Source organism: Embiotoca jacksoni, unplaced genomic scaffold (genome assembly GCF_022577435.1).
Source record: "Embiotoca jacksoni isolate LCO1_2020_lvr unplaced genomic scaffold, fEmbJac1.0.p SCAF_20, whole genome shotgun sequence".
NCBI lineage: Eukaryota > Metazoa > Chordata > Actinopteri > Embiotocidae > Embiotoca > Embiotoca jacksoni.
Window position 1 is genome coordinate 8,082,052 of NW_027185341.1, and position 12,912 is coordinate 8,094,963.

The 12,912-nt window shown below is 42.8% G+C and overlaps 2 protein-coding genes across 2 annotated transcripts in view; both read right to left on the reverse strand.

Moving 5' to 3' along the window:
* Positions 1-1,269, reverse strand: part of arhgap22b (Rho GTPase activating protein 22b) — a 30,716-nt gene extending 29,447 nt beyond the window's left edge. Inside the window, exon 1 of the mRNA XM_069156120.1 lies at positions 1,084-1,269. Coding sequence (XP_069012221.1) covers positions 1,084-1,126 — 43 coding nt within the window. The 5' untranslated portion in view covers positions 1,127-1,269. The remainder of the gene's footprint in view (positions 1-1,083) is intronic.
* Positions 1,270-9,996: 8,727 nt separating this feature from the next.
* Positions 9,997-11,644, reverse strand: lrrc18b (leucine rich repeat containing 18b). Its single transcript, XM_069155362.1, is given in 3 exon segments — positions 9,997-10,182; positions 10,185-10,479; positions 11,387-11,644. Coding segments are annotated over 3 exon segments (678 nt in total). The 3' UTR covers positions 9,997-10,057.
* Between the last annotated feature and the right edge of the window lie 1,268 nt (positions 11,645-12,912).

A 12,912-nucleotide genomic window follows, 5' to 3' on the forward strand; every position in this document is an offset into this window, starting at 1 on the left:
GCGAGGATGATCGGCGTCCTGAAATCCAACAAGGGGGGGGGGGGGGCTGAATTTTATATTTCCATTTTGTTCTTACGCGTCCTGGGCTCCCGTAAACACTCATCAGACCTTCTTGATCGAGACGAGCAACTTTAACGCAACTGCTTGGTCGGCCATGGTGATAGTTATGATGATTTGTGGCCTCAACTTGACCTGGCAATTAATTAAGTGTTTATGTTAGAGAATGTGTTGCAGTCAATCTCTCTCGCTCATGAGTCCGTTCTGCTGTTTTTATATATGCAAATACATGATTTAATCCACTTTGCCACCAATTTCATGCGGAGGATTTACCCATCACGCTCCCATTCTTGGGAAACTATTCATTTCATCCTAATCAGATTCCAGCTGTGTAATTGCAGTCATGGACATTAGTGCCGAGGAAGGAAGGAAGGAAGGAAGGAAGGAAGAACACGCTGGCACACATGGACATAGTAATACATCCATCCACAAAGAAACACACACATACTGTACGTGCACGAGGTTCAGCGCACACACACACACACACACACACACACACACACACACACACACACACACACACACACACGGAGGCAGCAGCTGACGGCAGCCTGATTGCGCTGAGAGCTGCAGTGATGAAACCGGAGCTGCTGCTCGCTCCTCCTGATAGAATTCACACCGGCAGCGTCGGCCAGCTGTAGTAGAACACTAATGGACGCGGGAGGGTTTTTTTTTTTCCTGCGTGGGCGCATCAACCGCTTCATTTAGAAATACGGGGGACCGCGGTAGGGAAATCAAAGCAGTCGAGAAAAAGTGTTTTCTGCAGACGTACTCCTGTATAACATCAGAAGTATAGTTGCACGAAGGCTTTTTTTTTTTTTTTTTTTTTTTTTTTTAAACGCTGTTTATTCATGAAAGTGCAAGAAAACGTCCAGATAAGAGTCTCTGCATCACTAATGCGTCCTCTGATCTGCCTGACATACGTGTCGCGATGCGTCCCGTCCCCCCCCCCCTTCCCCCTCCACCCGCAGAGGATGCTGCAGCCGGCCGGTGCTGCACACGTGAAGGCGGAGCGTGCGGACCTACCTCTCCTGGTCTGTCTGATCTTCGGGCTCAGCATGGCTGTCATCGCTCGTCCGCGCGCTCTCCTGTCGGCATGTTCGTGTACATCCAAGCAGCCCACCCTCTGTCTCTCCCTCGCCGCCTCGCCGTGTCTCTGCCTCTCTCCTCTCCTCTTCCCTCTGACCTTCTGCAGTGCGGCCGGCAGCTACGGGGTGGGAGGAGGGGGGGGGAGGGGGTTGGGTGAACACGGGAGGAGGAGGAGGAGGAGGAGAGTGGAAAGAGAAGAGGGGGTGGCGGTGAAGGAGAAAGAAGGGGGAGGAACAACCCCTCTTTTTTTCTTTTTTTTCTCCTCCTCCCTCTGCGCACACGCCCAGAGTGTCCTCCACCCCTCCCTGTTACATTATTCATGGCGGTACATCCGCCCGCGGTGGATGTGTTAGGGTCAGACCGGCTGTTGGATGCCTGATTTTAAGTGTTCTTATTTTCTGCAATGATTGCTTTCTCACAGAGATCCGTGTGTTTTGTAAAGGGGAGGAAGAGCAGGGCGTTCATCTGGCAGGTGTCTCCTCCCTCTGCACCTAATTAAGCTGTAGAGGTCCTCGGCTCCTCTCCACCTCCTTCCCTTAATCACTCATCCCTCCCCCCCCCCCCCCCCCCACCACCACCACCGCCCTCCCTGCTTCTGCTGCTTCCTCTTTCATCTCTCCTACCAATATTTAATCTCCTTTAATAAGTCTTTTCCTCCTCTTTTCACCTCTTCCTGACTTTACAGTTCTACATCTGTCACTCTCGTATTGACTTATCTCAACTTTTTTTTTTTTTTTTTTTCTCCTCCTTTCCTGTCTTCGCCCATCTTTGCTTTCTAAGAACGACGCAGCCTTCGGTTTCAAAGTCAGACATGAGCGATCCCCGGCTCGTACTGGATGTTGTAATTACACCCTGCAGGCATTCCAGTGGCACAACTCAAACAAAACCAGGGGAGTAAAAATACAGATCCCTCTCCAACAGACAATGTCCTGTCGCCTGGAGCTGCACCCGCCCGTGAAATGACACAACACGCCGCGTAGGAGTGCGTTTCACTTATATCGGAAGTGCATCGCTCAGAAACAATCACACTTTGGCGGTCAGTCACTCGATTCATTATCGCGGTTAGACTCGCTGTCATCGGTAAAATTGGAGTCTAATTTCCGTCGTGCATTTATTTTTTTTTTATTTTTTTTTACTTCTAAGCATTCTGAGGCTACGCTTGCCGCCATTTTTATGCATATGGTTTCCATGGTTACATTGTTTCTTCTTGTACTTTTTGTGTGCGATCAGCAGGAAACGCGAATCAGAGAACTTTATCCTTTCTACAACTGCTCAACACACAGTCAAGAGAAGTGGAAATATTAATAACAACGGAGACTGAAATTTAATAATATTAATAATAATGATAACGGGGGAAAAAAAAAGAAAATGTCTATGAAATGTTGAAAAGTAGTACAAAGTAGAATCACAATATGGACTGAGGACACAATTGGAAGATACGACCCTTTTTTTTTTTCTTGCTCACCTAACGAACTAGCCGTTATCCGCTTTCAGTTCATCTGGTTTAGTTTAAGACGAGAAAGTAAAACATCAGATATCGGTAACACAGAGACGGAACGATTTAGTCGGGTGGAAGCTTACATTAATCCTCATAGAGTCATGGATAACAGACAAGTGAATGCAGCGCTCGCGTTACATCCACAGCTGGTCGAAATGTTATCAGCATCAGCTTAGCGTTTTAAAAGTGTCGGCATCACGGGCAATGACTTTTACTGACTTTTACTGAACCGTTTCAGAAACAAATTCTGATGCTTCAGATCTCCTGACTTTGTTATACCGAATAAATTGAGCCAAATCTAATTATAATGGAGACGATATGTAACACAGGTAAACTAGTCCTGCTAAAAGCTAGCCAGCCTAGCGTAGGTGTCCTTTAAATTGTGCAAACATGACATTTTATTTTTTTTTATTTTATACATTTGTTTTTCACCTTTTCTGTATTTATTGCTGTCTGCCTTGGTAGGATCGCTTGTCTGCTTATAGCTTTACTCCCAAGAGTGGATTAAAAAAAAAGTCTGTTAATTCATCAGCTTTTAGATTATCATTTAGGGTTTATTTACTGACAACAAATGTCATATTTGTAATTGCTGTTTACAAAGCTTACTTTGTTTGTGGTATTTGTTTTTATTGTTTTGGGGGGGGTGGGCAAAGTTCAACAAATATTTTGGGGCAATTCATTGATCGCATTTACTCTGATGAATAGACACAATAGTATTTGATCCAAAGGAAGAATCACTCAGAAGATTTAACAACAATATGCTGCAGATTCTCTGCTTGTTTTCCGGTCTGATAGCTGAAATGTCCCACTCTCGGTGTGCTCTAGAAGGCAGCATCAAACATGTCGTTGCTGGAGCAGCTGTGCCACCCTCCTCCAGCGCACTGAGGATAATGGCCTTAAGTCCTGCACTGCAATTGAATCAGAGTTGGCCTCACGTCAACCACAGCTGCTCTTATTACAGAGCAAAGAGGCAGTCAGACTCAGAGGGGTGGAGGGGCGTGTGGAGCCACACTTAACATACAAGCACATATACACACAAGATAACGAGCAGCTAAAACGAAGCAGCAACACACACACACACACACACACACACACACACACACACACACACACACACACACACACACACACACACACACACACACACACACACACACACACACACAAAACAGACTCAAATGAGGCTGACAGAAACAGAAATAGGGGTCACACAAACTGAAATGAAACGGATGAAGAGGAGGTACACACCAGCGAGTAACCAAGATGAGCGAGGAGAGTGAGGGAGGAGTGACACACACACAAACATATAAACACACCAAAAAGCCAAAATGAGACAGCAATAAAAAAAAACAAAAAATAAAAAGAAGGAAAAAAAAAAGCCTTCGGTGCCAGTGTTTGGTTTAAGACTGAGGTTGGGTGAACGCGATGTGGCCACACCATCCTGGGTGTGGCTCTGAGCCTTGTTCCCTCTAAATTTATCACCCAAATCACCCTCGTGTTGTTGTTGTTATCACAGGGTGGGAATGTTGGACGAAAGGAGGAAGAGACGGGACGGTGAGAAGAGGAGGGACCGGGGACGTTTGAGGCTACCAGTGTCAGAACTGCAAACCGACAGTACCAACCCACAACCAAAGTTTTCTGTTTTTGTTTAGCCATAACCACGAGGCTGCGCTCTGTACACACCTCGCTGGCACCATAACTCTGGTATATAAGTCTATTTCAGAGCTCGACTGAATGGCAGGCCGGTTTCTCTGGCTTGATATGAAGTCGACACTAATCCATTCGACCTGCCGGTGGAATATAACGTCGAAAAAGTTGCCTGTCAAAGAAAAGGAAAAGGCAGAATTTGATTGTTTCTCAAGCTTACGAGTTTGAATCGGCTTGTGAAAATATTACTGCATTCACATCAATCACGTGACTTCCAAATTTGATTTTGCTGCTCTGGTCCACAACAGCCCTGTTTTTTTTTTTTGGGGGGGGGGGGGGATTTCTGTCTGTTCTCAAGCAGCTGCAGTGTTTGTATCCAGATAAATGTAATTTATTGTAAGATGGCTTTGCACAACAAAGACCACATTTATCTGATAGTGAAGTGCCAGACCGTCTGATTTTAAAGAATTAATCTGGATCTTTCTATGACAAAGGTTGGTCCAGTTGTCGATTAAGTCTGTCCCGCTTTGGACTGCAGTCTTAGGGAATTAAAACTGAATGGAAAATGTACACTTTGAACTATGGATGTTAATTAATTCATTAGAAACTGTGTTTCTTCGGACAGCCAAAGCTCCATCCATTTGTTTACAACTGGAAAGGCAGACCTGAAACCTGCAAATATATCTGGTCTGACCACAATTAATCAAATTGGACAGTTTCACAAAAATCGAAATAAAGGCTAACTCAGATCTAAGACTTACGTTTCCATAGGAACAGTGAAACCTGGGGCTCTGGAGATATCTTAATTGGCCCATTTGACCCCCTCCAATGAAATTCTGGCTCAAACTGTGGTAGTCCTGTCCACCATTACTTTAGTGTACAAATTCTGAGCCCTAAAAAAGTCCTACAATCTGACTTGGGTGTTTTAAGGAAGCTGGATGTGGCGCTGCTGCTCAGACTTACTCCCAACTTTACCCCAGTGGCCAATCGTGGTATTGCATCACAAAGATCTCAACATTATTAAAACAGTTGAAAAGACACTTTCAAATGCAAACAAGTTTAGTTCTTACTCTATTACAAGGGCTTGAATTTAAGTTAATTAATGGAGTTTGCATATCATTTTTTTGGCTCATTCACCAGGTGAGTAATTGTTTTTTCAAATGAGCCGAATTGTTACCGCAGAGTAAACTATTCAGTGTTTACTATTTAATAACAAATTAATGTGGTAACAAAGGAAACATTTGAGACTTTGCCTTGGAGTCCATAGGCGCCCTTCGGACCGGAATTACATATTTTGTATAGGTGGAATAATTTTAACATTACCCGCACTTATCAACAAATTTAATCCCTGTAACTTGAATCCTATGCGGAGTGACATCTTTGTATTGTTTGTTTGTTTTTTCAGCCAGAAGAGCTTACGCCAGAAAAATGAAATCCGCTCCCGGAACGGGGGAAGCACGGCACAGCTCCTCTCACCTCGTAAGTCCATAATTGTGTTTACTCTTCCTCCGTCACCTTTGGGGTCAAATATTGTCACTGGGGATGATGCTCAGAAAGAGAAGCCCGCACAATCCACAATGTTTAGAAAACCTTTTCAAATATTGATACTGAGGATGATTAAAATTTCATACTGGCACTGGCGGGCTGTGCTAAAAACGTCCCTGCAGGGTGGCTGCTGAAGGTGTGACTGTTGATTTAGCATTACTTATTGATCACGACTGACTGACTGTGATGAGCATCAGTCGCCAGCAGCGAGTCTGCCCAAGTCATCGCATTTAAAAGAAGATTTTATTTCGTGAGGATATTTGCCATAAACAACACTAGGATTGGGTGAAATAACAACATAGAACGAGGATCATTATGTCCACTGGCAGAGGTATCTTCTTCATCATTATACTGATATAGTGTGAATAATTTGGTTTAATAGATTAAGTTATTTTCTATGTATCTTTTTAGATAGATTTATTTTTTAAACAAAAATTGTTCTGAGAATAATATGCAATGTTCTAGTGATGATTTCATTTTTTTTGTTTTTTTTTGTTTTTTACTAGAATGTTATTCTTGTAGGTAAGCAAACGTTCTCTACATATTTTGAGTTAACATTATCAAAGTGGTTTAATAACATTGTCAGGACAGGATGCTCTCATACTTTTTTCAGTTTCAGTTCGTTTTAATGTTCCAAGAACTTTATTATTTTGGCGTACAATGCTGTGCCTTGAAAACATTGTACAGATGTTTTGTGGTAACACATATAAAATATTTTTAGAGCGCGTTACCCTATCTTTAAGAAGAACGCTCTGGGAACAAAAAAAAAAAAACGTCCTGCTGAAAACATTCTGAGAACCTATAGCATCATTTCTAGCTTGGTTATTGCATAAACCTTTATAGAAAGTGTTCTCAATCTATTCCGCTAAGAAAATAATAATGTATAAGCACAGATTGTTTATTATTATTGTTATATTTAGTAGTTATTTCGCGCCAAATCCCTTCGAAAGTTATCAAAAAAGTTATCATTTAACATAGCTTTAAATCTTATATTGCTGGTAGAAGAAATTTTAGAGCCTCTGGAGAATTTTAATTGCTTTCTGGTTTGTATGCAAAGTCCCATGCAGTTAAGAGCACAGGTCAAACTGATCTGAAATGTGTCTCATTAACCCCCCACCCCCCTCCTTCTGTATGATAAGTAAGAGTCTGGTGACTAAACACATCTCGCTTCCTTTAATTAGAAGAAAAGGAAATTAAATTGGTGCCCGTTAGGAGAGAAATGTGACCGTCTGAGGACACACACAGCAGACAGGTGTTTTCCCAGGAGGTGTGTCTATCTGTCCCCCCTGTCTTTCTCTCCAACCCCCCCCCCCCCACCACACACACACACACACACCACACACACACACACACACACACACACACACACACAGACCGCTGCCATTACCCTCCCTCACTACTCTGTCGCTGACAATTAGCCATTTGGGGCCATGACTTCATCCGCTAATGGTTAAGAGAGGAGCTGACAGGACGGCAGACTGTGGTATATGCAATATAGATGGCAGCCTTCTGCCTGTCTGACTCTGTTTCCATCTTTATGTCGGAATCTTTTTTACTTTTCTGACCTTTTGCCAGATTACAGTTATTTCGTATAAGAATTGTATTTGTATTTTTTTTTTATTTCAATCTGGTGACATATCTGCTCGGTCAATCACTTACCCTGTACTCTCCTTTAAAAAAGGCAGAAATGTGTATTTTATGTTGTCATAACAACGTCCCCTTGTTTAGAATTAATTCAATGGATTAACATTAGTTATACACATTTAAAGACTAATTTGGAACACCACGCAAGAGATTTAATTAATACTAATGTGATTTATGTTACAATATTAAAATTACATCTGAAGCAAAACAACAACCTAGTGTGAAAGTCAGTGATGCAAACAGTCCATTATAGATGTGTGCATTGTGTCTAGTCAGTATACACAATACACAATGTCGGTAGTACAAGAACCTTTAGTTCATGGAAGGACCCACAATGACTTCTTGAGTTCCTGGTTTCATTTCTTATAATGTAACAAGGTCCAAATCCCCTCTATTACAGCAAATAGAAGAACCAGGGCTATTCAGCTCCAATTAAATTGGATTCTATTTGTGGCCTCATTCATTCAGCCTGCCTGTGTGTGTTGGGTTGATTGACATCCGTAGAGGGGTGGAGGAGGAGGAGGAGGAGGGGGGGAGGGGGAAACTGATGGAATGGATGAAGGTAAAAAAAAAAAAAAGCAGGGAGAATCAGAACGGATGCACATCTATATGAGCGTGAATTGATTTTCAATAGCACTGACGGCGTCCGTGAGTCTAGGAGCGTTGCCCAGAGAGCATCAGACTGTTCAGCTGTGACGGGCCCACCGGCTTGCTGCGGCGGCTATTTAAGTAAAGATCACACTAACAAAATAACCAAGAGATGGTCGATCATGGAAAGGCAATAAAGAAAAACATGTAAATACAATCATGGTTTTTACTTTTGGGTGTGAAGATTATGTTTTTGTTTGTCATTACAAAGGATAGGAGCAAAAAAATAAAACACGAAGAGGTGAAATACGATAGATTTCAAACCTGAAACTTGTAAACTGCACTCATGTGGCATTAACAAATACTTTTCACATATATTATTCAACAATGATGTGCTGTCGGATCGATTTTAAGGCACCGAAAGTGTCCAGTTAATTGCTATAGGCCTCTTTCTCCCCCCCTCCACGTTTCATTCTAACATTTGTCAGAATCACAATATGGCTGAGTCAATACCAGGCGGCTTGCCGCTTAATGAGTGTGTTTGCTGAGATCTTAATCCAGTCCACTCAGCACTCTTCGGCTCAACGATGTGGGAGAGACTTGAGTGTCACGGGCCTTTGAGGTTACTCCCTGTTTTCAGATCGTATCGACTGTTTGTGTGAGGCAGATGAAAGCGGAGTGAGAAAAGAGAGAATTGATTTCAATCTGGTGATAAGATGGTGGGGGGGGGAAAAAAAAACAACAGAGGATGGAAGCTAAAGCCTTCATCCTGCGGGCAAACAATATTTCAGAAGACCGCGATTGGGTTACCTGCATTTTCCAATGGGCAAGGTCCCCGACCGAGCTGCAACCAGCTCACCCGTTGGTCTGTGAACGGCCGTTATGAGGCCTCGAGTTTGGGCTGGGGAGGGAACAAGTGGCGGATCTGACTCGATCCGATTGGAAACCCGGCGATACTACGTCCCCGCCCACCGATAGCCGTAACCTGACTGCACCACGCGCCTGTCAATCAAACAAACACGCACACCCCAAAAACAGGAGTTTTTGAGGCTTATTTTATAATGGATACGGAACTAATGGGCTATTTTTTGAATATTGACGCAAATTATTTTTTGAAAGAGTCCGACATAAAACTTATCGTAGTCTGCTGGCACCTCTGTATGTTCCTGCTGTTCGCACCGTGGCATCTAATCTCACAGCATCACAGTTTGACCTGGCAAAGTTTCAGAGCCTGGTGGCAATGTGTCCTTTTTCTCCTTCTGTTGTTTAATGGCGGTTGTCAGAAAGCACTTCAGAAATCAGAACTTTTCAAATAAACATAGCAGCATCAGTAATAGAGTCTGCGATGTAATAATGAAATACAAGAGACACTCCGCGTACCTTTACGGAAATTCAGTATTAGGTCATTATGAGTACAAGCGATCATACAAAGGAGGGATTTGACGAAGACTTTCGTACTCAGACAGTGACGAAGGCTTCTGGTAGTCTTTGCTGCCCTCGAGGCCAAAGACACGATCAACACAGTACTTAATAGTTCAGAATATATTTTGTCAAATTCCGTGCAGTTAAAACCTGCATGTGGGTCACGGATTATATTTGATCGCTGCTAAAAAAAAATGAATTGGGTTGAGGAGCATTTATAATAATTTATATAATTTATAGTGTTCTTCAAACACCCAAACAATTAAACATTAAAAACATTAAACTAGATTAGTTTACTGTCATCCAAAGATTGGATAGTTATTTCATTTACAGTCTAACATTTTGGGATGTTGTTTTTAAACATAGCTCATCGGTTTTTTGTAACGTGCTTCAATCTTTTTTAATGTAGGTGTTGAAACAGCAGAGGGCGCTGTAGTGTAAGTTACAGCCACGCTCCAGTTGAAGGGACATTGTGGCATACCACTCACCCCTCACATACAAAACCTAAGTAATGGTTTGAGAATCCATGAATGTGGTTCTGAAGTAGAAACCTCTACATGTCCCCTGTTATACGGGGTTACTGAGTTCCTCTATCTTCCTCCTCTCAGCTTGGCACCTGCTCTGGCAGTCCTCACACAGGACGCTCTCTTTGACCACGTAAAAGTCTCCGACACCACGGGCGGCTCCACTCTGGCCTTCCGCGTGGCCAACACGGGGTTCCTGGCCATGTTGACCTTCTCCAGTTTTTTCAGCTTGGCCAGGCAGCTGGGGATGCAGGTGAAGAGGTTGTCGGAGAGGCCGAGTTGGCGGAGGTCCTTCAGCGCGCCGACGGAGGCGGGAAGATCCTGCAGCTGGTTGAGACCCAGGTTCAGCGTGTGGAGCTTCTTCAGCAGGCCGAGCTCGTCGGGGAGGCTCGTCAGGCGGTTGTTGCACAGGTTCAGGACCTGCAGGTTCTGGAGGCGGCCGATATTCGCGGGCAGCCCCTCCAGCTGTGGATAAACAGACCACGTGAGGCTCTTTAGTTTCAGTGTGTTGCAACATGCACATGTATTCATTATAAAGCTGGCAGTGCGGCTGCCACATTACTCATTAAACACCATAACATGGACACAGAAATGCAACGTAGCTCGATTACCAACTGGGCAGCTGCCCCGAAATGTGTGTGTGTGTGTGTGTGTGTGTGTGTGTGTGTGTGTGTGTGTGTGTGTTCTGTCTTTTTTGGTGATCACGTTTTCTATGGCTAAAAATAGTATGGCTACTCAATTAACCCCTTTGGCTCCGTACTAGGTTGGTCCACTCCTGAATAGAGAGTGCAGTGCAGTGTGGCACAGCACAAACACTTAACATACAAATATAGAACAACACGCATGTGCAAAAAGACTCGTATCAGAGAACCATTAAAGGACCAGTGACTACAAAACTCATCTTTTAGAAACTTCTGGAAATTAGTGAGCTGAAATGTACAAGAAGCGCTGCAGTGATACATGTAAGCCTTTGATCAGGCTCCACAACAGAACTGTGTTTGTTTGTCACTTCCTCGTGGTTCATTTATTTAAGTTGGAATAAACAAGAATAATGTATGACGGAAATAATCACAAGATTTAAGTTAAATCTGTTCAACAATTTTATAAAGTTGCGGGACTTTTGAGAAACTGATCTTAAAAAGAAATCATTAGAATTGATGCAGCAGATTGTCAGATATCCTGACCTCCACTCCCAAAACCACCGGAGCCTACACTTCCCACAATGCAACTCGATACCCTCCTTGCAGAGTTATCCACTTTTTTTTTAAATTTAATTTTTTTTTTTTAATTAAATTGGTTTTAAACAGGGTTTTTTTTTTTTCTTCACATACAAGTTTTATAACTTTGAGAAGAATAATTTCCTTAAACTCACATAGTTGCTGTGCAGATCCAAAACAGTGATCTGTAAGAACCGATCGATAAAATCTGGGATCTTTCTTATCAGGTTCCTGCTCAGGTCCAGTTCATCCATCTCGCACATCTGGATGCACTTCGGCACCGCGGCGATCTCCTTGAGGCTGAGGTCCATCCGGCGTTTCCCTTCCTTCGTCATCGACAGGCTGTTCTGAGCCGCTTTCAAGGTGACCGTCTTACCTCGAGCCTGTCTGCTCCTTTTCTTTCCATTCGCCATGACGCTGTTGGGAGACACAGGACAGTGATGGAGTCTGTAGTTAACGACAGCCTGTGACGAGGGTGTCGACAGAGGAGCCGGCCTGCAGGATTATGTTACCCAACGCGGTCCGACCAGCTGTAACCGTAGACAAAGTCAAAGTTTTACCTTTCTCCTAAATCTATGGGGAGCTTTAGCACCTTCTGTTCCACGACCAAGCGCATTAACCAACACTTAGGGATGTTTTCAAAAATCACAATAGCATGCGGAGTGTCAGGATGAATCAAAATTTCAAGGTCAATCAAGAAGTATCCTTACCAGCGTTTATGAGCCTCTTCAGATCCAATTCACCAAATATCAGGAAGCAGACGAGGGAAAAAGTCTGCAGACACTCTATTTCTCCAGCCTGAGAAATCTACTGCACATCGGGATGTTATTGAAGAGAGCTGATATACGTATAAATACACCGGTCGGACTGCTGCCGTTTGAGAAGCTCAGAGTGGACATGTTTTGCAGTGTCTGTCTGTCAGCCTGGACTCGTCGGCCAGCCTGGACGTTGGCTTTGTTTACCTTCGTTCCCAAGACAACTGCTGTTTGGTCTGAGTGTATTTAACAGCCGTGAGCAGCCGCAGTCGGACGGTTTGTTCTTTTGATGTCTGTATTTGGAAGACATTTTTGAAAAATGACGGTGACTGTCTCCAGGATTATTCAATTTTGAAAAAAAATTTACTTTTTTCAGAAGCCTCAGGGTTGCCACGTCTTTAAAAAAATGAAACGACACAGATCTGCTTATCTCATTTTGGATTTGAATGAGTTTGGATTTCAGTGTAAAGTTCCAACATGGTCCTGAAGACTGATGAGAACAAGCACGGGATTTTATAAACTGATTATTTACTTTATTTCATCACACCTCATCCCAATATCTGGTATTTGAATTTTCCAGTCACAATTATAAACAAAATATATTGCTGCCAACATTAAAGTGGCAGTGGTAGCCCATTTCCCTTAATAAATTGATCATATATCATTTATTAACACTTATTGATAATAATTGTATTCTAACAAAAGAAACTGACTCCTAAAGAAACCAGTCATTGTTTCATTTTATTCTATTTTACTTTGTTTTATAAGCCCCTCATGCTCAATTATTTACTGACAGTGACAGTTTCATTTTTGTTTTCCTGTTTATACTGATTAAAAACGACTAATTTAATGATTTGGAAACACATACAGCACCTGTCATATATATACATGTATTCAAAAAAAGTTTGCATATATAAAGCAAATTA